Source organism: Tachypleus tridentatus, chromosome 9, assembly GCF_004210375.1.
Source record: "Tachypleus tridentatus isolate NWPU-2018 chromosome 9, ASM421037v1, whole genome shotgun sequence".
NCBI lineage: Eukaryota > Metazoa > Arthropoda > Merostomata > Xiphosura > Limulidae > Tachypleus > Tachypleus tridentatus.
Genome location: NC_134833.1, coordinates 135547840 through 135575629, shown reverse-complemented (window position 1 = coordinate 135575629; position 27790 = coordinate 135547840). Strand labels below are relative to the sequence as shown.

The 27790-nt window shown below is 29.7% G+C and overlaps 1 protein-coding gene across 14 annotated transcripts in view; it reads left to right on the top strand.

The window, feature by feature from the left end:
• Cadps (calcium-dependent secretion activator 1) overlaps window positions 1-27790 on the top strand; it is a 105427-nt gene that overhangs the window by 5433 nt on the left and 72204 nt on the right. For 9 of the 14 annotated variants that reach the window (XR_013014624.1, XM_076457401.1, XM_076457400.1 and 6 more), the window contains exons 4-12: window positions 72-241; window positions 11846-11965; window positions 13088-13178; window positions 13852-13973; window positions 14242-14353; window positions 21725-21864; window positions 25285-25351; window positions 26296-26404; window positions 27444-27635. Coding sequence is in view for 13 of the 14 variants with exons in the window: in XM_076457401.1 (XP_076313516.1) it covers window positions 72-241; window positions 11846-11965; window positions 13088-13178; window positions 13852-13973; window positions 14242-14353; window positions 21725-21864; window positions 25285-25351; window positions 26296-26404; window positions 27444-27635 (1123 nt within the window). In the remaining variant the exon portion in view is untranslated. The remainder of the gene's footprint in view (window positions 1-71; window positions 242-11845; window positions 11966-13087; window positions 13179-13851; window positions 13974-14241; window positions 14354-21724; window positions 21865-25284; window positions 25352-26295; window positions 26405-27443; window positions 27636-27790) is intronic. The other 5 variants (XM_076457406.1, XM_076457402.1, XM_076457407.1 and 2 more) reach the window with 1 other exon arrangement.

The following is a 27790-nucleotide window of genomic DNA, read 5'->3' as shown; positions in this document are numbered from 1 at the left end:
GAAACTAAAATTTACAAATTCTTTTAAACTATAGAGCAATTTGTCAGTTTGGAATTTGATTTATTTTTCAGAATCGAAAGCTGATGCCAAAGTTTGTTCTGAAAGAAATGGAAAGTTTGTACATAGAGGAGCTACGATCATCGATCAATCAGTTGATGGTCAATTTAGAGAGCTTACCAGTATCAAAAGGAAGTGCTGAAGGGAAGTATGGTCTTCAGAAACTAAAACGGTATAATCATAGGTGAGAGATTGTCTATTTTTATACCATTTTTGCCTTTTAGGAGTATTTATTTGAAATACTCTAAGAGTTTTTCTTTATTTCAATTGTAGCTTTATTTGATCGAGTGAAACGTGAGTAACTATTTTTGTATGCACATGATTTATTACAATGTTATAAGTTAAACCCATGTGATTGTGCTAATTACACTTTTTTGGAAATGAATTGAAATTTTAATGCACTTGAGCTGTGAACATTGTATTTAGCACCTATATATTTGGACCATGGTAAATTCTTCACCACCAAAATATATAATGCTGCCACATAAAAGTCTAAAGGGCTATAACAGCCCTTCCTGAAGGTGGATGTGCATAGAGCAAGAGTGTTAAATGATATATAGCCAAAACACAAAATATTTTGCAGAAGAAAATCTTCATTGTTCTCCATAGAAGTAGAAAAATTGTACAGCAGAGTTTTAGGATAGCACCTGACTCCAAAACTACACTGAATGTGATCTTGATACTTTCCTATAGTGGAAAGTGAAGGTTGCAAAAGAGAATTCTTGTTTCAAAAGTTTATTTCATGAAACTAGTCATATCTTCTGTTGCTATTAAAATGATAATAAGGGACTTCAAGGTCTATAAGGTTTTGAAGCTCTCAGCCACACCTTTAAGTCATTGGTTGTTTTTGTGAGAAAATCGTCAAAGAAGTTGCAGTCACCGCATAACTATTATGACACAAATTCACTGAGTCCATGATGCAATTACAACAGGTTTTGTTTTTCTAATTCGTATTCTGTTTAAACATTTTTTAGGAAGCTGATGTACACATATAGTGTTTGTAGAAAGTTTCTCAAGGCATATGGTCTAAAATTAGCTCTATCATTCATTCAAGAATGAAAATTGCAGTGTTGGGCAGAAATTTGTAATCATGGCTATTGTGTTGAGGATGATGGAAATGGTTGCAAGGGAAACTTGACCTGGAACACTTTTCTTACAAAATGTGATTAACCCACAGTACATTCTGGAAGAAAGCTCCTCTGAGGTAGAAATGAGAAATATCTTGATAATAGGTTTCCTTTATCTCATGGAAACAGTTTTAAGTGTAGTTTTAATGGCACAGGAGTGAAGAAGCAGTTTTCAATGTCAGGGACTTCCTCGAGTCTTCCATTTATTTATAAAATTGACTGAATACACTTAAAATCTGTTAAGATGTTTTGAAGTATTTTATATCTATTTACCACATTTAATATGAAGACAGTAATGTTTTTTGTATTTAATAAATAATTGCTTAATTATTAAATTTTTAGATTTTATTTGAGTATAAATAATATACTTGACAGATGCTTTTATTTACTATTTAAAACTTGCATTTTTCCAAAAAGAATACAAAATTTTATTTATTTTATTCTCTCTGAAAAAGATTTAATGGAATTGTTATAGTTTAAAGATTTTTGAACTGTTGAATTAAAAATGTATATTTAATGCTATTGCATAAAATTTTATAAATTTGATAGAATGATAATGTTGAAGTCGTATTTTGTGTATATTGTTTTTTATTTTTCAAATGATGATAAAATGTGCCAAATTAACTTATTTTTCTTAAATATTTATTGTTAAACAAATGATGACTTTTGTACGTATGCTATTCCTTAATAATCAAGTAACCTCTTCCATGCTGCCACATTATATGTATTGTAGTCGTCAAAGGTAAAGATTTATTATTAAATAATATTCATTGCTACTAAGTTTCACCCATCTGTGGCATGCTGTGTATCTTTTAAGGTTCAGAAAACAGCAAAGATTGCTTATGATCTATCAAATTCATCAATTGATTGCTTTTGTCTCATCTTCTATGTAATGCAAATTATGCATGTTTAAATATCAAAGTTCTTCCTCTTAAAATTTTTTATGACAACTGTTTTTTATTTTGAAATTATTTTTGTTTATAAAGTAGAAGAAAATACAAAATCTTTTGGAGAATTATTCTTAGAAGTGAAAACATCTTTGAAAATTTTTGTTCAGAAATTGAAACTGTATTGTTATAGTCTATTTGAATAACAGTATTTGTCAGAGAGTTGTATAAAAGTTTGCATTTACTTTAGCAAAGACCAAACTCAGTAGTGTTTATTCATACATGACACAAATAACATTTAGTATTAATTAAGGCTAATTTTATTGTTGGTTAACAATGAAGAACCAGGCATATTTTGATTAATAGAATGCTTGAGTTGTAACCAGTGGGCTTATGATACCTTTTATCATTGCCAGGAATACTTTGAGGCTGTGGGTACAATATAAAAGTGACTTACAGAACCTTCTTCTTTGTCAAACAAGAGCATTCCCAAAGTTGATAGTAGATTCTGTGGGTTGTTTTCTTCCTTCTAGTACAGCTCCTAATCTGGAAGCTGTGAAACCACAGGGCAGCAGGATAGTATCAGAGGGCCATAGAAAATGCAAAAAATAGATTTTTTTACTATTTAGATACTCAGTATCTATAGTTTTATTGGGTTGGAACACTTAATTAGTATGTGGCACACATTTAGGGGATGTTGTGAAAACATGGGGAACCCATGCTATAATCTGTCAGTTAAAAATCAAGAACAGATATGTCTTTTTTTATTGCTTTTATGAAAATTTTGAAGTGGATAAAATTGATTGTGAAAATGTAAGTCTTAAAAAAATTCTTTTCTTATTGGATCAAAACTTTCTAAAATCATGAATGAGATTATTGTGTGCATGTAAAAGCTTGTCAACATCAGCCTGCTTTTCCTTTGATAGATGGTTGGACTTAATTACTTCTCTAAAAATTATCATGTTTAGTTAGCTGTGAACTTATTAACACTTAAAGACTATTTATGTGACTCTACTAAGCCTTTATTTTTTCTTTATTTCCTGTTTAAGAAGTTATATTTTACTTTGTTTATTAAAAAATACTTCATAGATGAATATGAAGTTATACTTTGACTAATAATTTAATATTTAACTCAAATGGTGTTTACATTTGTAAAGTAAAAGTCAGAGGTACCACATAATGCCCAAGCAGTTTCTTTCAAAGGTGATTCCAATTACATGAATATCTTTTACAAGATCTTAGAAATAAATGTAAGCAGTTGTCAGTTACACCTAATTATTATTATTATTACCAAAATTCCAACTTTTACTTAAATAATTTGAATGTTGCTCTGAGACTTCTTTAAAGATATGTTTTAGATGCATGTAGCCTCTTGAGTTCATTTATTCTGAATTACAAGGTTGTATTGAAACCTATTATCACTATTTAACTTACATTACACATATATACATTCTTAATCTGAAGTGTCTTGCATTCTTACCAGAGGAACTTGCATTACACATTTTGTTTGTCCTTGCACAAGTTAATGTCAGCTTAAATTTGTTCTTTTTTATGTATCTATTCTTTATGCTGTAGCTTGCTTTATTTGTTCTACTTTTTATATAATATATTGTTCATGTTTTGTGATAATACATCTGATATGTGCTATATTTAGTGGTTCTCAGCCTTTTCTAATCCACTCTTCTAGTGCCAAATTTGTGTCATGGAACCCTTCACCGTATGCTCTCTCAAGTAATAAGTTTGTGACTAACTATTTGTACTTAGTCTCACTTGCTACTTTAAAACAATGTGGTAACATGTGCCATTTTGAAACTATCTATATTAGTAAAGAAATGTGATGTAGTCAGACTACAATTACGTAACTAGTATGTATTTATACAGTAAAATATATGGAACTTGTGCATTTTGCTGAACCCCTGGATGTCTGTCTAGGAACCCAAGGGTTCTGTGAATCCCAGTCAAGGAGCACTGTGTTATACATGTTTAAATAGAGTAGTACAAATATTGTTACTTATGTAACCAAACGTAGACATGTTTAAAGTATTAGTCTACAATTTTAAGTTAAGTCATACTTTATTTTTATATGGTGTAATGGGGTTTGGGGATATTTTGGCACATGACACTCTTTATCTATAATAACAGATAATTGTTGTAAAATTCATTATTTTTTAAATTTAATAGACCTGCTTGAGGCATACTTTCTGCATGTTTACTAATAGGTATACTTATTGTGTACTTTCTCTGTTCAGTAACAGTTTTCTGGTGAAGTTTGTGTATATTCAGTAACAGAAACCTTAGGGTGTACTTTGTTACTGAAACAGTTATATTTTTGGAGTTTTTTATGCACATTTAATAACAGTATATATCTATAATTTCAGGGTGTTTGCAATAGCATCAACACTTGTGTAATTCCACTATTTAATAACTTTGTACTTTGTATATGTTATAATGCACATTTTGTTTAATTTCAATGTATTTAATTACAGTTAAATTTGTGTAATCAATAACAGTTATAATTCTGACATACTTGTGTGTTAATAACAGGTACCTTTGTAATGTGATTTCTGTATTCAGTAACAGGTGCACTTCTATAAATGTTCTGTTTAATAAACAAGTACTCTTGTGATGTATTTTTTGTGGTTGATAAGAGCACATTTGCACTGTTCTTTGTGGTTGATAAAAGGCATGCTTTTTGTGAAATTTTCTGTGTACTTGATTATAAGGCACATTTGTGTTGCATTTTCTGTTTGTTTAACCCTATCATAATGGGTCAGGTATAAAAGGTTGTATCATTGCATTTGTTGACTTCCATTGAAAATTTTATTAACTAACATTTTTATGAATTTATGTAAATATATTTGGTATCAAATTTTAGATTATAATTCAAATTTTTCTGATGTCAGAATACTAAGCTTGTTGTTTCATATGAATTAGGAATTCAAATTATCAGTATTAACAAGCTAGAATATGAAATGAGAACCTCATATCTTTTTCATTGCATATATACTGAACCAAATAGTGGCTCAGTTCACCTCTTTCCATTTTTGGAAACGGTGTCTTACATATACTTCAACATATAACGTGAATAGCTAATTGACAGCTTGGGATGTCCCCATTTCTCAGCCATTTTAATATTTCAAAAGGCCACCTCATTCTGTCTCGCCAAAATTTCAAAGGTATAGGCTGTCTATAGTCTGCTCTAATTTGATATTTGTTTATATCTAAATACAGTTTAGTTATGAAGCTTGATAAATTAGTGGAATTCTATGGGATCTGTATGGTAATTTGTGATTTTTTTGGGGTTATTCAGCTGTGTATATAAAAACCTAACAAAAAAATATTTGCATTTCATATCCTCCACATGCAAAATTTGAAAAGGCTTATAAACCTAAGTCAAGCAGCAGCCGAGTAGAAAAGTTGTAACTAAAAGAAAGAATTGTTTACTACACTTCTTTATTTACTCTTCTAGATTTAAAAAAAGTTTAATAACTTATTTCTGAATAGTATTATTTTGTATACATATTTAATTTAAAATAATTAAAATGTGACTGTATATTACAAAGTACTGATATACTAAGGTATGACCAAGTCAGGATCACTTTGTAAAGTCTAAAGGCCAGTTTTGTATTATTGGACATGATAGTATGAGTGTATGTGCACTTCATCAGTGCAAGTTCTGTAATGTTAGCCAGGCAGAACTGGAAGGTTAACATATTAAAAATAATAAATAATGTTATAAGATTTAAGCTTATTTACACTGAACATTTATATTTCACTTTATAATTTGTAATCATTCTAAAAATTAAAAGGATAATTTATATTTGCTGATTTTTTATAATAATTACAAAGTCAGTCAGGTTGACAGACCTCACACAGGGAATATAAAAGAATATAAAATAATACTGAAAACAAATATTTGACGTGTGTTTAGGAAGTGTTGGAGATAACACAAGTAATATAGATTTTTGGGATGAAGAATAGTTTTAATCATAACATGAAATCACTTTACATTGAGACTAGTAACCAAACATACTTAATATTTTCATGAATAAATATTTAGTAAAAAAACTTCATCAGAAGATCTGATTGTTTGTGTACAAAATCTTGCAGTCATTACTAAAAGTCAAACCAAATTTTGTGAAGGTACATATACTGTTGGGCCTGGCATGGTCTAGCTCGTAAGGCGTGCGACTCATAATCCGAGGGTTGCGGGTTCGCGCACGCGTCACGCCAAACATGCTCGCTCTCCCAGCCGTGGGGGCATTATAATGTGATGGTCAATCCCACTATTTGTTGGTAAAAGAGTAGCCCAAGAGTTGGCGGTGGGTGGTGATGACTAGCTGCCTTCCCTCTAGTCTTACACTGCTAAATTAGGGACGGCTCGGTGCAGTGGGCTAACAACCTACTCACTTAAATACTTGTTGAAGAATCCGCAAGCGATTGCGGCCCTATGTTCCTAGATGGAATCTAATGGTTATAACTAACTAATTAACATATACTGTATCAAAAGTTATAGTATAAATACTTGTGCAAGTGTGTTTATAAATTCATGTAAATTATGCCACGCATGTTACAAAAGGGTTAGTAATCTTATTTCCCTATAAATTTTCATGTTTAATACATTAAAGCCCAGTGGAAGGTATAATGCAAGGCAAGAACTGTGCACAGTATTGAGGTGATTTGAAATCTGTTAAAAAAAAAACAAACAACTGAGAACAATCTAATATAACTCCCAGAAAGTGAGATATACCTATAGCAGATTGGTTGTGCAAAAAACAATTTTTCAAAGTTTAAGATAATATATTAAGAGTTTATTAACTTAAAAAACCTTCAAACTAAAAAAAAATAAAACTTATAGTTGAATTGTGCAGTTATTGACATCATCACTTGAAAAACTTGCTGTTTTCAAACTATTGGAGCTAGAAATAAGCCTCAAATGAATGCAGAGTTAACACGTTGATTAGTTTTGTTCCCTGACAAGCTGTTTCTGCTCTCAAGTTTGATCATTACAACAGGGAGCACACATAAAAAAAACCAAAACAAAATTAGGACTAACATTTTTTTAACCCAATATTTTGGGAATAATTTGAGGGTATGCATGATGCAAAATATTTCGAAGCTTGATGCTCTCATTTTGTGTTTGTAAAACTGCAAGATAACCACACTGGTTTAACAAGACATTTATATTGTTTCCTTGTTTGATAACACCTATTTGTGTTGTACTTACTGCATGTTTAATAAAAAAAAATTCTTTTTTGTGAAGTTTCTGTTTCGAAACAGATGTATATTTTAAGTAATTTTTATGCTTAAATGATACACATTTTGATTAGTTTTTTTTGTTTTGTGATAGTATAAGGTACCTCTGTGTGTTTTTAATAATAAATCCATCTGTGGTATATTTTGTGTTTATATTGAATTTTTTCTATGGTGAATAATACGTATTTCATTGTGAATTTAATTCGTTTGGTTGATGTGCCTTTATACTCTATACCAGATTTGCACTTTTTTTTATCTGCTTTACAATTAGTGAGTAACTGCTTCTGTTTTACAGAATGTTTTACATGTTTTTGTAAGCTTAGTTGCATTGTAAGAATAAACCTGTGATTTTATAATATACATTAATCTTCCTTTTGTTACAGGATAACCTTTTTTCTATAATAATCAACTTATTCTTCTGGTATATAACTTCTCCATAATAACATGATACTTGCTCTTTTAACAATTAACCCATAATGTCTATAATTTAATTTACTTGTTAATGATAGCATGTACTTTTGTTACATGGTGCAATTACAGTGATTAACCCAAGTTTTCACTTGATACATGAGAATCTAACAAACAAAAGAAAAATGTTACTAGTTGGGATAGTTTAAAACACAGTGGATACAGCAAATCAAAATTATTAGATAGACGTACCTGGTAATGTAATAAATAAAATTCAATAACTTTTATGTATGAATCTTCCTCAATCAGTGAACTTATTAAATGAAATTATTTTATCAATTATTATACTTTTGGTATTTCAAGAAACAATAAATGCAAACTGATATGAGCTGATTTGTAACTATAACCACACAACTGAGGGAAGTCATTATTCCTGCTTACACAATCTAGGTCAAAGTAGTACAATGAAACAATTTAAGTGTTTTTATATATTTGAAATTATTTTGTAACACATTACAAGTAGTAAATTTAATTTTTTATTTCAGGCACATAATTCATTTTTTACATATTAAGCAATTTGGGTTTATCTCTTTACACAAAACTATTGTTTATCTTGATGTGAAAGTTGTTGACAGGACTAAGATTTGTTTTATCTTGAGTTCCCTTTAAAAGTAAAAGCAACACAGTATTTTACCATTAGTATATTCATTAACCTACACAGTATTTTAGGCTTCCTCTGCATTGCTTGCGAGATGAAACAGGTGAAATGGTTTTATGAATACAGAATGATATTCTAAAGTCAGTGGTGAGTGAGAAAGTATATTTGTTGATCCCTGGTGTTACTCTTCTATAGTGTAACTTAACTATCCAAAATAATGTCCTTCTGTTACATGGTACTTTTCATGTAATGATTATTCTTTGCTTTTATAATATAATTCTCATGTTTTTAATAACTTGCTGTACTATCTTCTTTTTTTTTCATGTAATTATTATTTTCTGTTTCTATAACATTTTTATATTGTTCATAATAACTCTCTTGTTCTTTCATGCTGACTGGATAGCCGCGGCAGATCTTCTGTTTTAAGGCAGGTAGATTTGAGATAGTATGGTATCTTAGTTTGTTTTTTCTCATCTATTGGTGGTGGTGTAGAGTTTTGTAGCTTTCATTTTATGTGTGTATTGTAAATATATTAAATTTAAATATAGTTATGATTTAAAGTAATAAATCTAATCTGAGAGGTGCAGGAAAATAGTGGAATGAATTTGTGTGAAATGCAGGTATTTACACTGCTTAACTTTTATCTGTGGTCGTAGCTTGCATGATGAATACATATTTTTTTTATTATTAATTGATTTTTACCTTTTCTTATAAATGATCCAAAGATAGTAAGTAGTTAATATGAATAATTAATGCTAAACATTATTTTACAAATATAATAAGAGTTATGTAAGTGATGAACAATTAACACTTAAGGATTTAAAATATTCTCATGCTTTCAGATCATCTTTTTTTCTTAGTTGTGCTAATATTTGTTAGTATATTATATACCTAGAAGCTTCACTATCATCAATATGTCACCTTTATAATACGAAGCAAAAACTAATAATTTGTAAAATAAATTGTACATTTTCACCAACAATTTGAAAAACCATTAAATTTGTGTTTAATCATTACTTCTTCAGAAAAGTTAATTTTGGAGTGGTTTTAAATCCATTTAAAGTAAACTTGTAAAAAAACTACATAGTATGAATACACTATTTCTGTGCAGTATATGCTGAAGTTTTTATGGTATTGACATTATTGTATATGTTTGTTGTAAACAACATTCTAGGACTTTTGAAAGTAGAAAAACATATAGAGCTGTGAGGCTGGTTGCAATGCAAGTGTTTTGCAAAATTCATTACCTAGAATATGTGTTTACATCAGTGAAGGTCAAGTTTTGTGATAGATTGCATTAGATGTTAAAGCAGTTGTAAAATATCTGTTTATGAAAAAAGAAAGTAACATAAACTATTGTAAATATAATTTTAATGAAAATATTTAAAAAAGTATTTTTAAAAATTAATAAAGATGCTTTTCTAGAAGATGTTTGTGTAGAAATGATTTTTTACAGTATCATAAGTTTGTATTATGTCTAGAATTAGGAAACCTTGTTAAATTAGGTCATTTAATCTTAAACTAAAAGGTCATTCAACTTTGAACCAAGTTGTTGGTATAATATGGTAGGTGTTTAGTAATTTGTTAAAGTAGTCGTCTAGCCTTGAATGAAATTTGTGTTATGTCTAGAAGTTGGTAATTTTTTAAAGTAATTATTCAGCCTTAAACAACATTTTAGGACTTTTGAAAGTAGAAAAACATATACAGAGCTGTGATGCTGGTTGTAGTGCAATTGTTTTGCAAAATTCATTACCTAGAATATGACTGGGATACGAGAGGCATAATAATAGTCTGTTCATATCTCCTTGGCACTTGATAACATAGATGCCAAATGAAAGTTTATGCCAAAATAATTTATACAACAGTGCATAGTCACAAAAGGAAGGACAATACTAGAACTTGCTGTTCCATTCTGGCCCAGCATGGCCAGGTGGTTAAGACACTTGACTTGTAATCCGAGTCTTAGGTATGAATCTCCATCATGCCAAACATTTTCATCCTATCAGCTGTGGAGGTGTTACGGTGTGATGGTCAATCTCATTATTCATTAGTAAAAGAGTAGCCCAAGAGTTGGCAGTGGGTGGTGATGACTAACTGCCTTCCCTCTAGCCTTACACTGCTAAATTAGATATGGATAGATCAGATAGCCCTTGTGTAGCTTTGCGTGAAATTCAAAAACAAAGAAAACCAAACTGTTCCATTCTAGCATGTAAGCAAGACATTGCAGTTGGCCAACATACTGTTTTGTATGTGTGTGATTATGGTGGCAATTTTTATTGTCTTAGCCATTTTGTCCTGAAATCTCTACAGATCTACACAAAAGTATACTTTAACAACATTAAATAGATATTAGACTGTCTTAATTTTAATTGAAGTTGTGGAATCTAATGTGCTTAAACAGGAATATTATATACTTACCTGTTAGTGAAAATATTAGAAACGGTAATAAATCTAAAAATAAAGTAGAAAATAAGAGCAAAAACTGAAAATTTGTATACATTTAACTTATTTAATGGCTTGATTTTATTTCATTTAAAAGTTTTATTTAATAATATTGATTTCTATTTCCTCAATATTCATACTTAAATTGCTCCATTAGTGCTGTGCAATTAACTCTGGTACAGGACCACAGGAAGCAGTAAGGTCAGTCAGACTATGCACTGATCACTTTTTAATGGCATGTATAGTTACAACTTGTGTATTAAAACTTGCTTCTTTTAATTCAGTGCATTATGTTGTGTTTATGCAGTATTTGTAAATGACTCAAGATTCAATCTCATTGGATTAAATTTTTAAATATTTTCTGGGGGAACCCCCAGACCTTCTGAGAAATGGTGATGTGGAAATGGCCTGACCACCCGTAAATTGCTTTATATGATAACATGGTACATTGAACTTAAAAATATATATGTAAATTTTAATACAGTCACTGTATGCATACTTCTACATGGATCTTTCCAATAAGTCCTTTTTCAAAGTGAATATTCTTTAATTAAAAATGTATGTATATATGTACACTTGAATAACACGCACGCACACATGCATTTTAAAATTAAAAAATGTCTATATATTAATTGATAGAGTTAAGTAAGTTAAAATCAAATCAAAAGGAAGGACTGTATTAAAAAGAACAAATCCAAACCTCTAACTAATTATATTACTTTGTTACAACCAAAAACATGCCAAAACAAAAATAAATAAAAGTAACAACACTGCAGATTCCAGGGTACAAGCTATAATGTGGGATATGAAATATAGTGGAAAGTCACAGACATAGTAATAAAGTTTTTTCTTCTGTTTTAAGTTATTATAAATGCTTTTATTAAAGCTACAATGTGGAATACAAAATGTAGTGGAAAGTCATAGTAATAAGGTTTTTTTTCTTCTGTTTTAAGTTTTATTTTATGATTTTATTAATTATTGCTTTTGTACTTATTTTTCCTCATTTTTAGCTTCTCGACTTCAACGCTCAAACTGTGGTCAAGATGTAGCTTTCGAAGCATTTCTTTATACCTGCAAGCCCCGTTATGGAATGTGATTTATGACTCCCTTCTTTTTGCTTTTAATTTCATGTATGGACCTTTTAGTTTGCATTTATTTCTGCATAAACCTTTTCTGCTTTCTTTCCTATTCCTTATTCTTTCTTTCTTGTTTTTAAATAAGTGCACAGTATTGTCTGAACAAAAATGTTAAGACAATCAATGAACTATCATACATTGTAGAAAATAAAGGAAGTTTTTATAATTACAACCACCATTATTTTTTCATAGTTAATATAAAATAGTCACATATGTTTTGATAATTTCTAAAATTGTCACACATTGAAATCCAGTATGTTTTTCATATGTAACACTAAACTGTGTTACAGGTCTTCAAAAACCATATTGAAAGCAACAGCAAATTTGTAATGCTTCTTATTACAAAAAAAAAAAAAAAAGTGAAGGTATGTGTGGTTTTTTTAGGGGGGGCCTGGAGACAGATATGGCATAGAACATTTATGTGTCAGAAATGTCTATCAGTATGGTATTTCCTATTTCCAAGGTTTTTTTTTATAAATATATCTAAAGTGGTACAGTTTTAAGGGTAGCTGTATATTTTTTTCACATCAAAAGTTACCCAGGAAAAAAAAGCCTTATGTGAAAGAGAAATTCTGGGGAGGAATATTCCTCCTGCTCTGTAGAAAGAAAACACCTAAGTATAGTATTTGTTATCCATGTAAAATCAAGAAACACAAATCTGGACATGGGCTTTTAATTTATATTTAAAAACAAACAAACCTATTTAATATTGTGCAACACATACATAATATTTAATATTAATGTATGTTTTGTAGCAGATTGCAAGTAGTGGTTTTTAATTCATTTTAATGAACATTCATCATGTTTCATGTATAGTAACAAAGAGAATAGTGTTTTGTGTGTTTGTCAGTTACTGATGAAAGGTTTTAGTTTTTGCACTTTTTCCACACTTCCCATTCTAGAAACATAGCACCTGCATGTTCTTCATGTTAATGGAAATTACAGGACATATGTTATAAAATAAATTATTTTATTTTACTTTGGTAAAACATCTGGAAATTTATATTTGTATCTAAGTGCATTACTATTGTAATTGCATAACAAGTATGAACTGTTGTTACAGTTGGAAGGTTATTAAATGACTTAGCATTAATTATGCAATTATAAATACAATAGGAACCAGGCATCACTCTCAAAAGAAGGATTGACAGAAGATGCTGAGGCTATGCTATCAAAACTAGACATTGTGCTTTCATTCACCCTTGAGGTAGTTATGGCTAAAAATGTTTTTTTTTTAAATTTAACTTATTTCATTTTTAACATTATTTCAAAAATCACTAAACTTGTGTACTTTATTGAGCAGGTTAAGAATTATAATTTTAGTTTGTCAGTGCCTGATACAAATATTTATTAAGAGATTCAGTAAAAAGCACAGATGTTAAATGGACTTGAGAATCAGTTGTTGATTTTTGTCTTGAATGCAGCCAAACTACAGGATACTTGATAGTTATTTAAAATTATAACTTGTATGCAATGAACCATGTCATTAATCAAGGAATGTATACAACAAGAAATGGCTTAAATGGTTTTAGCAATTTAAAAAAATGTCCTACAATACCTTCACATTTGTTATTGTCTCATGTTAACTAGTATTTCACTGTTTACCTGTATATTGTTGTTCAAACTGTTCGGTTTTTTTATTTTTATTATTTTGATATTTTTTAATTTTTAGTTGTTTTAATACTTTCAAGATTAAGCTTTTAAAAGATGGGCTGAGACATGAAACTTTAATTTTGATGTTAAAATAATTGTATATGTGAATCTTTCATATTTTTTACTTTGTTTTCTGTAAAACAGTTTTTAGTCTTTGAAATATGTGTTACCTTGTTAGAGGTTATGTTTTATTAAATTAAAGTAATGCCTTCTGCTTTGTTATTTAGGTAGTGGTTATGGAAGTGAAAGGACTCAAGTCTCTGGCTTCCAATAGAATTGTCTATTGTACAATGGAAGTTGAAGGTGGAGAAAAGCTACAGACTGATCATGCAGAAGCTTCAAAACCAATGTAAGTTTTATGTTTGATTCACTGGGGAATATTTGTTTGATTTTTAAAAAACTTATTATAAGGTTCATTATCAATTAATCTATATTTTGAGATTTCATAACTATGAATTATATTAAAAAAATGATGATAAATTTTGATTTCTTACTTAAGTAAAATCTTCAGATGCCTCAGAAATTTCAAAAATTAAGTTAAGAATTATTATAGTATTAGACAATGTAATCAAAGTTTTCTGCTCAGTTATGTTTATCTTTCATAATTTTCTTTCCAGGTGGGATACACAAGGAGATTTTACCACCACTCATCCACTCCCTATTGTAAAAGTAAAACTTTACACTGAAAGTCCAGGACTGCTTAGCCTTGATGATAAGGAGTTAGGAAAGGTGAGCTTTAAACATCTATGAGGTACATTTTGGTCAATAGAGTAAACATAGTGTCTACTATACCCCAAAATATATCAACTAGCCATTGTAGTAGGACCTGAATCCAGTATTGAATTAGACCAACTTTGTCTTTCTAATGAAATAAAGATTTGAACTCCAGGTATTCTTAAATTACCATTGCTACAACTAAGAAGGACATGTGTCTCAATATGGAACAGTGTGAAACACAACTCATCAAATTCTTACAGTTGTTCGTTGTCCTCAATTTATGTTCTCAGTATTGTTGAAGTAGAGCTTTCTGGTTTATATCTGTGATCAACAATTGTTTAAACTTGTCGTATTTCACATGACAATTTTTGTAGTTACCTTTATGATGCAGTAATAAATGTCAAATCCTGACATGTTTTGAAGAACTGGTCAGTTTGGAAATTTTGAAAGCGTAATAAACAAAGTGTCCATGGTATCAAATAGGCTAATGTGTTTAGTTGGCAGCTGCTAATCACATGCAACTCTTTTGTTTTAGTGTGTATTTAGTTCAGTGTATAAGATGAAGGTAAGTAAAAACATAAAAAAGGGGATATGGCATTGTCTTGCCATATGAAATATGGTGGTTTCTTTTCATCTGGAGAAAAAGTTGAAAGAATTCTCAGTTTGTCGTTTGTCATCAAAACCTTTTGGTTACTTTTTGACAATTTAAAATTAGATTATAAACAAAAAAAAAACAGAATATTGAAACAGCAATGTTACATTTAATGTTTTCATCAATATAAAAATTATATAATAAACATCATATAAAGATCATGCTTGTTCTGTTAATATATATGCAGATATTTGCATGTATTTATTTTTACCTCTCTGACTAGCTTTTTTAAGTTTTACTGAGTGGTTTTGAAAGTTCTTTGACTTTATATAACTTTCATATATATTCACACATCTTGTTTGCCTTCATAATAAATGTTAGTCACTTTTCTAAAGGTGGTGTTATCTTTGATCCTAGGTTGTCACAAAATTTTGCACAAAATAAACTGGGTGAGTAGGTGAAAGTTAGACCTTTTTCTTAAGTCTGAAAAGTCCCTCTGTGTAATTTGATCACGTTTTGGTTTCTTTTTCTGACACTGGGGTATTAGTAAAACAAATTCCAGATCCCCATTGTCCCAAGCCAGTCTAGTACAACTGAACAGGTCATCCAAGACAGGTTACAGTTACATTGTCCACTTATTAGAATGGACACTGTGCCTGATCTGTAATAATAACCAAACCAAAAAATAGAGACAGAAGTTCTTCAATTGCTGAAAAAATCTATTCTGTTTACACAATTTTTCAGATCCCTTGTAGCCTGTTAAAACCTTAATCAGGCATATACCCTCTAAATGTCAAAACATCACAGTTTATTTTGTTGCATATTTTGAATCATTAACCCTTTTACCATCAATATCCAGTGCAAAAGGAAAGTCTTACAGTCGAAGGCACAAACAATAAAAGGTTTTACATTTAAATTAATTTATTTAACTTCCATGGGGAAAATTACTCAATTTTCTTCTTCCTTATTTTGAAGCACTTCTAACCAATTTGTTTGTAATTTTCCACCTGCTCATCAAAATTCTGCATTCTAACTACTCCCTTTGAAATAATGGACTGTGCCAATAATCTTTCATTAATGAGTCAGTTACAAAGGTTGAACTCTGTGTGTTGAATTAAGAAAGAGCTTTTACTAATTCTTATAGTCTTAGTTGCCGTCCTAAGTTTTTTTTTTTCTGTGGTAAATCCTGAATATTTGAGGATAGACAGAAAGCATGGTCCTTACAAATCAAAAAAGAGGAAGTTTCATGGTTATAGATTAATCAGAAATAAACAATAGAATGCAGAGGGTGCTCATAATCTTAGTAACAGTACAGGTGAAACACTGGAGCTGCCACAAGTTTTTGGTACTAACAGCACAGTAACAGTTCTTTAACATTTGAGTAACTTTCCATGGTGCAAAGTACTTCTGAAAGATAATTTGAACATCTGTATGCTTCGGAAAGGATGCCACCAAAGAAAAGATTACACAACATTGTATCCAAAGTGCTAATTTGTTTGTTGATATGGACATTCTGTCAGAAGTAACAAGTGAATTTTACCATTATTTGTGTGGAAAAAGCTGATCTTAAACATTACCAATAGAAGTGGACTTGTTGCTACTTGGAAATTTGCATGAAAAGGAACAAACTCTCATAATGAGAAAGTTTGGTATATGAGTCAAGAAATGGGAAGGAACTCATTTGTAACTAACAAGCAATTTGTGTATGCTGTCATACATTGGAAACCAGTGTAGTTGGTCTTGAACTCTTTCTTTTGAGCTGAATTTTTTTTGCTGAAGTTGTACATACAGAACAAAAATTTTTTCAAGATTTTAGCAGCTGCACATAGTGTAATGTTCAACTGTTCTGGGAAATTTCACGTTTAGTATTCTGTTATTTCCCACTAATTCATCTGGTGATATACCAAGAAACCTAAAGTTGATGAAATTGCTAAATAAACTACATTATTGAACTCGTACTTCTGTCTCTTGCTCGTAGTTTTTTTATGGCCAAGTTTACATAGTTCTTGCCATACTGAGTGGCCTCTGTCATGAAAGTAAGAGTTATGAAAGTCATGAAAGTTACTTTACGTAACTGTTTTACTATGTTTTTATAAGAATTTGTTTCCCTCATTTCACAAATGAATCGAAATTCTGATGCCATAAATTGTTTGTTCCTTTCCAAAATCCAGAACTTATTTCCAACCTGACCACATGAATTCTGTTCTAACTTGTTTCATCTTTCTTCATTTACTTGTAGTTTTGTAATAAAAAAAAAAAAAATCAGACTAGCACTTTTGAAATGTTCATCATTCAAATCCAGTCATAAGGAGTAGTCACCATAATATTCATCTCCTCCATACCTTGACTTCAGTTTTTCCAGATGTTTTCTGTATGCTATAAAGTGTTTTCATTGTTTGGTATATTTTTTCACAATAGAAAGAAGGCTTTTTGAAATATTCCCACACTTTCTGGTGCCCCTATGATACAACAATTTGGGTTATTGATAATAATAATAGCTAAATTGAGATTGGTTGAATTACTTTGTCTGAACACTTGCATTTTGCAACCAAACATGTGTAGTATTGATGCAGTTGGTAATGCTATTAGAAACTAACTTATCTGCTCTCTTGACGAGTTAATCTATAACATCTGTGATCTTTCCAAGTTGGAACCATTGAAAATGTAAAATGGTACTATGTCTGAAAGCATTTTTGTATAATATATGTTGGCATTTTGTATGGTCACCAGACACATGGTAAGGACCATTTTATAGCTGCTGTCTCAACTGTTTAAGTGTATTCCCTTCCTTTGGATTTCTTCTGATAGTACTTGAATCTTTTTGTCTTGAGCTTGCTTAAAAATTGCACATTTTTGGCATTAAATTTTGAAGTTTTATGAAGTGTTTTGGTGTTGCATTTAACTGCATGATTTGGTGCACTTCACTTTCTCAGCCTGCCTACTATACCTAAACCTCTTTATTGTTTTAGACACTCAAGCCTCGGCCGTTATTTTTTCATACTATAGACCATGCATATCTTCACTGTTCTTCTACTATATTGTCAGATTCCATTTATGTGTAAGGTTCATTCTGATTTTTCCAGCAGTGATGGTTGTTTTATTTTGTAAACTAGTGCTACAGAATTCGTTGCTCATACCCAGATATAAGTTTTCTATATGGAAACCAGTTATAGCAGCACACCAAATATTTCAGTGTATTTGTGCCCATAACTGCATCAGGACCAACCACTGTTTGTATAAACAGTAATAACTGGGTTGCTGTTACTATCCTTCTTCAACTTCTGTTGCTAGCTTTTCTTGTTTCATTGTAGCATCCTGTTTTGTGTGAAACATTTGCTTTTCACACAAATGAAGCAAACAGGTTATATAAAGGTAGATGTGATTTTTGTTACACTTTTATGGAAATGAAATATTGGTGTCTGTTTTCACTTACTCTATTGGCAGATTTGAATCTACTATATTTGTAATATTATAATAATAAAAATAAAAGTTTGTATAAAATTATAAATAAATAAATATAATATGAAGTTATTATTATCATACATACTTTTCAGAGTGAAAGTAAAGAACTATGGAATTTTTATGTACTATTACTCATGTTAATAATTTTCTGTGTATTGGGATTATACATAAATATTAATCAATATACCTTTCTAGTGTATTTCTTACATATGTTAAATGTATTCACAGACATGACTGGAATCCTGACAGAGAAATGTCTGTACAATTGAGCATATGCACCTCCACAATCGAGAACACCCCAAACTGCTGAATAATTTGTCTAATGTATGAATGTCTTTTGCATTCACATGTTCTTCTGGCTCTGATACTATTTTAAGTTTCAAAAAAAAAGTCTCACATTAATTTGGATGTCTATTTTAAACCTCATCTGAATCATGAGGAAGAGTGTAGCCAGCCATGTGCACATACTTTGCACTTAAAAAAATATAACAAAAAAACAACTGCTTCACTGTATATTAGTATATATAATATTACCAGTAATATTCTACATTCTAGAGGGGCACTTAGTAGAGCATATACCTCCACCATGCAAGATTGATCATATTTGGCTCTCAAAAGATACAAAAATGTATTTGTTTATCTGTCATTATCAACAGGTATGGACCATTTTTGGCAGGACAATAAATAATATTCTACGTTAGTTCACCATGTTTCATGAAAATTCAATCATTGTTGGCTGAGCTATAGAGTGAAAACATTATGAAAAATCAATCCAATATTTTTTTTTCCCACAATAGCACATGCACACAATAAAATATAACTCCATGACATTACTTGAACTAGTGAATTCTGAATTCTGCTTATTAATAGAAATAAACGTATATGCAACTTGGAATTAAAATTGATTTGAAATAGTTTTGAATAATATTTGCTTTATGTTGTAGGAATAACAATTACTGGATACCCCAAAAATATATATATTAACTTATCATGATGACTGTATGTAATCTTCATTTCCATAATGTTTATTCTCAGCTTTCTTGGCTGGTTTTCATTTTTAGTTCATACAAATGCCATCTATTTAGTTGTTTTAGTCAGAGTCATATTTCATTTTTTGTTAGTGCCATTGCTTCAAGTTGTTGACTGAAAATGTATTTAAGCTAAACTATGAACAGCTGTTTGCTGTCTTGTTCAGCATCTACTTATGACTGCAACTGTGTTGTGTACTGGGACTTCACCATGAAAACAGAAGGTCAGAGGTGATTGGACGAGGCCCTGTTTTATGGGAAGTACACTACAAGATGCAGTTTAACAGTTACATGATCATACCAATTTATAAGAAGGAAGGGTCAATCATTTTAGAAAATTAGTAATCTACAGTGTACCAAGTTAATTCAAAATGCAAATCTTGATGGTAGTGTGTACGTGTACACATCTTCAATTAATCACAATAACAGTTTGATTTTTCTGCAACATTCTGATTAACTAGATGTGTTTTGGTTACTTATTTATTTTGTATATCTATATAATGAAGATAGGTATAGATAAATTTCTCATTATAGGCATGGAAGAAATGTCAAGAACATTGTCCATTTGATGCTTCAGTCTATTTCAAGAAGAATACATACATGTATGAACCAATATATGAATTTTCTTCAGGTTATAACAGACCATGAACATTTAGCATATTAAAATGTGTAGGAAAAAAAAAGTTGTATCAGGAAAGAAATTGTATTCAGTTCACTTTCCCACCTAGAATTAAAACTTTGATTTATTTTATATATAGTATGGCCTATCATAATCTTAGATACCAGTGGACAAATAGCATTCACTATTAATTTAAAAGTTTTTAGAAAATTTTATTGTTCTGTGGCTTAACTGAGTAAAACATTGAAACGTATTGACAACATAAGCATGTATACAAACGACAAACCAGCTTTTGTTCTTTGATATTATTATTTCAGGTGCACAAAGAAACATTATTTTTATTGTACCTGCAATATTTGCTATTTCATAATGACTTCATTTTTTGTTGCTGGTCACAATATAAATTTTTTCTACTTGCAAAATTTAGTTTGAAACATTAAGTTCCATATTTAATACATTGAATATTAAAGAAAATGTTAACAACTGGCTCTTTTTGTTAATTCAATAAATATGAAGTTTTTTAAAAAGGACATCTTCATTTATTGGTTCGGTTCAGTTTTATTTACTTAAAAATAGGCCCTTGCCATCTAGTGAGTTGTAAAGCAAACAGATTTTAAAATTACAATAATAAGATTATTCAAGGTGAAGCTGTTTAAATTTACATTTTCATTAAATATTCTTTTAAGATACATGTGTATGTATGTCTGTTTACACATATTTTACATCATTGATGGATTTTTTGTGATATTCTTTATATGGTTTGTTTAGTAAATCATTTATTTTTAGTCCAGCATTTTGTGTGAATTTAGATTTAATATCTACATTTTTGTTTGTTCCATATTATAAATTGTTTTCCACTGTTTCCAATGTAGGTGATGTACAGTTGCTTTCCTTTTTGTATTGTTTATTTTGTATGTTTGTGTATGTTACTTTTTTGTTTAGTGCTCTTTCAGTGACATTTTATGAAAAATTTGAAATTAAAGCAAGTTGAAATATAATTAATTTCATTTTTGACTTCTTAATTTGAACTAAGGCATAATACAATACTGCATAAGCCTTTAATTTAGTATCTGCTTTCGTAATGTTGTGTACTGATTGCCAACTGAGATGTGTTTTATTGTGTGTATTCTTTCTGTGTATGTTATACTGACTGTATTGCAAGGTTGTGTGATATTTAAATTTTAGGAAGTCTTTTTTTTTTTTTTTTAGCTTCATTTTCATCTTCATTTGTGTATTTTGTTTGAATGGATGGAAGTGAATTGTTTAAAGAAGTAATTTTGTTCATTTTGGCTATTAAAACTGCATAATACACCATCTACATGTTTCCACCAAGTGAGGGTTAGAATGAGGCTACTTGCATTTCTTTTATTCCTGTATCACTTATGAACAAGTTTTATAAAGTAAGTGTGAGATAAAGGGTTTTCGATGCTAATCCAGTTTTTTTATTTAAAAAATTATTTTATTGTCCAAAGAACTGTAAACAGTTAATTACTGAAAAGTGAAATAAGGTTTTTCACTGTTGATGTAAGATCTGTATGATCACATGTACTTCCACTGTATTATCATAGTGTATTTTTAAGAAAGTTTCAGAATAATTTATGCTATTATGAAGGTGTTATAATCATTCATGTTTTAATTTTCAAACACTGTTATTTATCTCCTAAAATCATCTTTATAAACAGGTAATAATTAGACCTACTCCTTTGAGCCCTAAAACTCCAGAGTGGCACAGAATGACTGTTCCTAAAAATGTCCCAGATCAAGACTTGCGTATAAAAATAGCAGTTAGAATGGACAAACCTCAAAACATGAAGCACTGTGGGTAAGTAAAAATTTATATGAAGCATTAAGTTGACATTGTAAATAAGTTTAGAAACAGCACTTTGAAGATATATATGCCTTTGGTAAGTTTTCTAAAACTTGATGCAAAAAAAATTCTCATTTTTAGAGCAAATGAAATTAAATGCCTACCAGTGGCTCAGTGGTAAGTCTGTGGGCACAGTACAGATAGCTAGCTCATTGTGTGGCTTTGTGCTTAATGGATAATGTAACAAACCTTGATCATGTATACATAATTTTGTCAAAACCTTGCAACATGTTTACATCAAAGTGTAATGTTCTTAAATTTGTGTATATATATAAAAAATCCGTAGTCTTGTTAATTATGATTTTGTTGTATTCATTCCTTGCTAATGCTAAAAGCTAAATTGTTTTTTTAAATTAATTTATTTATTATTGTAATATCATTTTTGCAGGAAGTGAGTAAATCCTATGGTATTTTTAGAAATACAATTTAATGTTGTAAACTTGTTTGTTGTAAAAGATAAAGAATTGTGTTGGCTAAATGTTAATAAATAACAACTGATGTGTTAATATTAACTTGTGATGAAAGCAAACTATCTACTTAGGTGAGAACTAAATCTGTAATGTCTGTTAGCTAATTAAATGTGATCAGACTATACTACGACTAGAATGTGTTATTTCATGCATTGGGAACCCTTGTTGTAAACAGTATTTTCAATAATAACCTCAGTAATATCTCATGAGGTTCATGCAGCCTTAGGAGGCTTAAGCTTTCCTAAATTCATATACAAAGCTAGCAATGAAGAAAAATCGTTATATATTAACTTGGATATAATACAAAATGGATATGTTAAGTATTCTAACTAAAAATGTATATGCATTGTAGTAAAATTTTCATTTGTTTTGGGCCCATTTTCCAAGATATACTACTAAGCTAACATTGTGAAATAATCTTTATAATAATAATAATAATGTTTAAAATTAATTATTATGAATATAATAAGTTATAATGAGATAAGTGTCAAGAAGAGGCTAGAGTGTAGCTAACTTAAAATAAATTATAGTCACTGCCTCTAAAATCTGCTAAAAAATGAGAGGGCTTTCCAACTATGAGAACAGCATTTACTTCCAGTAGGTTACAAAATTAAAATCACTAAGGCAAATTATGCTTTCCAGATATCATCTGCTTTCCTAATTATAAACACTTCATTGTCCACTTCTATGCCATAAATTGTATATAACACTAATGTTGAATCATCCTGTCAAAAGTATAAGCAACTAGGTGAAAAGGAGATTAGTCAACTTATTTGAACCTGACATTGTTCTTGACATTCATGTTTTTTTGCTTTGACAGGTACTGTCAAGTTAAGTTCCTTACATAAATCTCTTAACTTATTTTAATTTCAAATGTTTTTCCCTTTTGATAAATTTTGCTTCCATTTCAAACTAATTTTTATGGTTTAAATATGTTTGTAAAACTTTACACCAAAGTAAACTTGAACATATTTTAAATTTAAAACTGAGTTTTGAGTGTTAACACAATGAGAATTTAAACAGATCTAGACTTAAGCTATAAATTATACAAAACACAATATATATTGTATAACTATATAAAATGTAAAGATTTCCTGAATTTCTTACAACCAGCTCTGGTTATTGTCTCATTTCATATCGTGGATGAAACCCCAACTGTTATGATCCTATACTGTATAATACATAAAAGGAAAAAAAATGAACTTGGCAATTTCATAATTGATTTATATATTACAACATAAAAGAAATGCAAACATCCAATGTTAACTTGTATACAATAATTTACAAAACTTTACAACACAAAAGAAACTTTTGTGGTAGATCGACAGAGGAACTGTCTCTCCAGCTCAGTAAAATCACTTCAAACACAGTATGTGAAAATTCAAAGTTGAAATTCTTGGTAGATGTATAGTTACAAAAGTTCACTGTTCCAGTCTCAATTACACCAAACTTCTCATCAATATTTTCAAAAACTGTTTTTCATGAGATCTCAAAAAGTACAATAATTAAGACTAATTCTTAACCTTACTAACTCTTTAGGGTTGTAAACAAAAAGCTACTGATAGCTTATATAAAAATTAATATTTATGTTCAAAAACTCTTTCTGACTCGACACAGAAAATCTATCTGAAATGGCCAGTCAAACTAAATTAAACAATACTTTAAAAAAAATAACTCTTTCTCTTAATGGAAACTTGAGACGTTTTACATAGAACCCGAAACAAAAAGTTAGAGAGCATAGTGGCTAAAAACTGTTACACATCAGTAATCAGGTGATACACCTGCAGTGCTTCTCCTGCAAGTTTCTTACAAAAATATAGCACTGTAACAGTACAGTCAAATAACAAAGGGAAACTGATTTAACTAAACTGATGATATTATATCATACTGTACACTGTAGGTTAAGTTGCAGGAGTTATAACTATATGTGTATCATCAGTGTTAGATTTCCGCTTTATTTGCAGGCAATCTACAGGAAGCAGTCCTTTGCAGGATGGTTAAATGTGTAGTTATTCATTTCAACTGTTTTATTTTCATTGTGAATCCATTGAATTTAACAGCCTTTAGGTATTGTCAGCCTTAATGGATTATAAGTTTGGCACATTTCTTTCGTGTTGGTGTTAAGAATAACCTATATGAATAACTCGTATGAATCTCACTGAACTGAAACAGGGTACAGAAATATTCACTTTGAAAATTACAGTGATGGCTGAAATGTAATTATGAGCAAGAAAAATGCAAGTATGTCAACATTTTCAGACCATGACATCATATGCAAAATGAGAAATTATCATATATTACCAATAAATTTGATAATTGAGATATTTGCTATATTTATGCTTGTCATAATGTTATTTCAATGGCTATATTTAAGTTGTTACTGTTACGCATGCGCAACCATGTGTTTACAGTCTCAATGTAATTAGGTACTGTTTTTAAAATAACTACCATAGCCTAGGTTATGGTATTATTAAATAAAGTGATGGTTGAGTTTGAACTTTTTGAGCCATAGTATAGGTCTATTGACTGTCACACTTTTAAACCCTTAAATTATTATATATATTGAAATGTATTCTGAATTTTGTGTTTCAAATATACCAGTAGACTGATAATAGGTTGGGAAGTATCAGAATTGTCACCATTCTTGATGGTATTTCTTTAACATTTTTACTGCCTGCACAATGCCATTGAAATTGTTTCACAAAAGGAATCAGTTTTACCACTACTATCAAGTGATAAATGTTTGTGAACTTTTGTGAGCAATTGAATATATTTATGGTTAACTCAAGTTAATTGCATGACTGAGACCTTTTAGACCCTAGGACCAATACAGACAGTGTATTATCTTTTGAGAGAAATAAAAGGTTTAAAGCAATAAAAATTAACTTTAGGGTTTAACTTTCAGGTATCTCTATGCACAAGGCAAACAAGTTTGGAAAAAGTGGAAGAAAAGATATTTTGTATTAGTTCAAGTAAGTAAATTTTCCAGTGTGAGACTTTGAAACTAATAAATTAGGAATATGTTGTATATTGAAAATAGTATAATTTAGCAAAGAAACAAGAATGTTATTTGTTTTTAAAACACATTTTACAAGTAGTAAACAAAAGCAAGATTTCCAAAATAGCCACTCTGTCTAATAAGCTGGTAATTAGATTGTTTTGAACAATATTTCAGTAATAGCTGCTAAATATTCCCACTTAGATGAATGCTTGTTATGTGATGGTAAGTGTATTTATTTTGCACCAGAGAATTTGTTCCAAATAATTGTTTTTAATATATTTTCTAAAGCATTAAGTACATTATAATAAACATTTTTTTTGTATATATTATCCTTTTTCTAATGTTTTACACACCCAAACAAATTGTATATTTTGATGTTATTTTCATATCTGTTTCTTAAAGTTTCTTAAAGCCATATAGAGTTGACCATGGGGAAAAAACTACTTCTGGAAAAAATATTCATACCTCATGGTTAGTTGTCTGGCTCTGTAGTTTATTAATTGTGATGGAAAAAGCAAGGAACTGGAGGGTCAAGAACAAGTTCATAAAGCTATAATGTTTTATATAAAATGCTATAAAAATTTTTAATAACTGTTTACAATCCTACCAAAGGTAATAAATGTCAATAATAATATATTGTGATATCTGCTGGTTTGTAAAAATACTTAAATTGTGTTAACTATGGACATACATGCTGGTGTTTGTATATTTAGGCAGTATATATGTAGACTTTATTTCAACTTGTGTAAAACTATTTTACTGTGTATTTCTTAAAAAGAGGATGATTTCTGCTGTTTTTAATTTAGAAAGGTAAGTAAAATGTATGAAGAGTTTGTACTGTTATCAATAAATTAAAGGTCTTCAAGATCCTTTATTTTGTATAAAAGTGTTTTTTTGGTTATTGAAATTTTCTAGGTGTCCCAATATACATTTGCTATGTGTAGCTACAGAGAAAAGAAATCTGAACCAACAGAGATGATGCAGTTAGATGGCTACACTGTGGATTATGTGGAGCCTGTGCCAGGTAATGTGGTAGACCTTTGTATCTTATTTTTGTCTTCTATTCTAAGTTTACTTTCAGCTAATCTTCTAATAACTTTACATCTTAACACCCCATACTTAATCATTAAGTTAAAAGTACCCTTTATCTCCAAACTAATTATTGAGTCATTTTAACTTCGTATCTTCACAGTGCTTTTCTAAATACTCTCAATGTTATAGATTTCTTATTTTGCTGCCTTGATGTTTTCATAGGTTCATATGGTATTTTTGTCTACCTTTTAATAATTTTAGGTCTTCTCTTGAGTCAGTATTTGTAATGGCTCATCTTTTTGCTATTTTTATCATAGAAATAAGTAATTTTTAAATTAAAGAATAGCTCTTCACAAGTCTATATTCAGAAAATGTTCAATGTTTAAGATGTGAAATGTATATATAGGAAATGATAGAAAACAAAGAAATATACAAATAATTATACTTGCTAGTAACTATTGACTGTAATTCTTGTTAACTAAATCTAGTTTACTGTTAGAGCCCTTCACTTTGTTTACTCTTTGTGCTACATTCACAAAGTGCAATAACTGTTAAGTGGTTATTTGGTATTTACTAACCTGCGATTAAGTTAGCATGCTGTAGTTATTTGTAAGTTATATGTTTTTGTAACTTGTTCTTGTCAGGAAGCATAATTATTAAAACTAAATTATGACAGAAATAACATTTCTAAAAAAGTTCATAGTTGTTTGCAAAAATATATAAATTTACTGTTATATCTTTACTACTGCAACTAGTTAACCACTTTACTACTGTAACTAGTTAACCACTTGGAAGTTCATATTGTTCTTTAAATGTTTATTAAGGTATTCAATATATTTTAGAACAAAACTTTATTTACAAATTACTAATGTAGTTATTCAGAGTTTTATTTTTTTCTGATGTGTCAATTTGAAGTTTACGTAACCAAAATGTAAAATTAAAGTACTAAGGGAATCAACACCAGTAATAGAAAAAAGTAAAAGAAGTTTGGAAAAAACTTCATGCTCGTTTTTTGTTTTTTCAATTACTAGAATTGGAAGGAGGAAGATTTTTCTTTAATGCTGTGAAAGAAGGAGATAGTGTTTTGTATGCTAGTGATGATGAAAATGAATGCCACCTGTGGGTTATGGCAATGTACAGAGCAACTGGTCAATCTCACAAACCAACTCCTTTAGTACAACCTCTTGCAAGTAAAAATTCAACCATTTCTAGACTTCAAGGGGGTGAGTAATATAATAACTTGGTGTAGAAGTAAATGCGTGTGTGTTTTGTTCTAGTACTGATTTCAGTAATCAAGTATCATCTCCAAAAGGAAGTAAAAGTTTTCTATGGAAAAGTAAAGCCCCAAAAATCATGAATTTTCACAAAAAATAAAAGT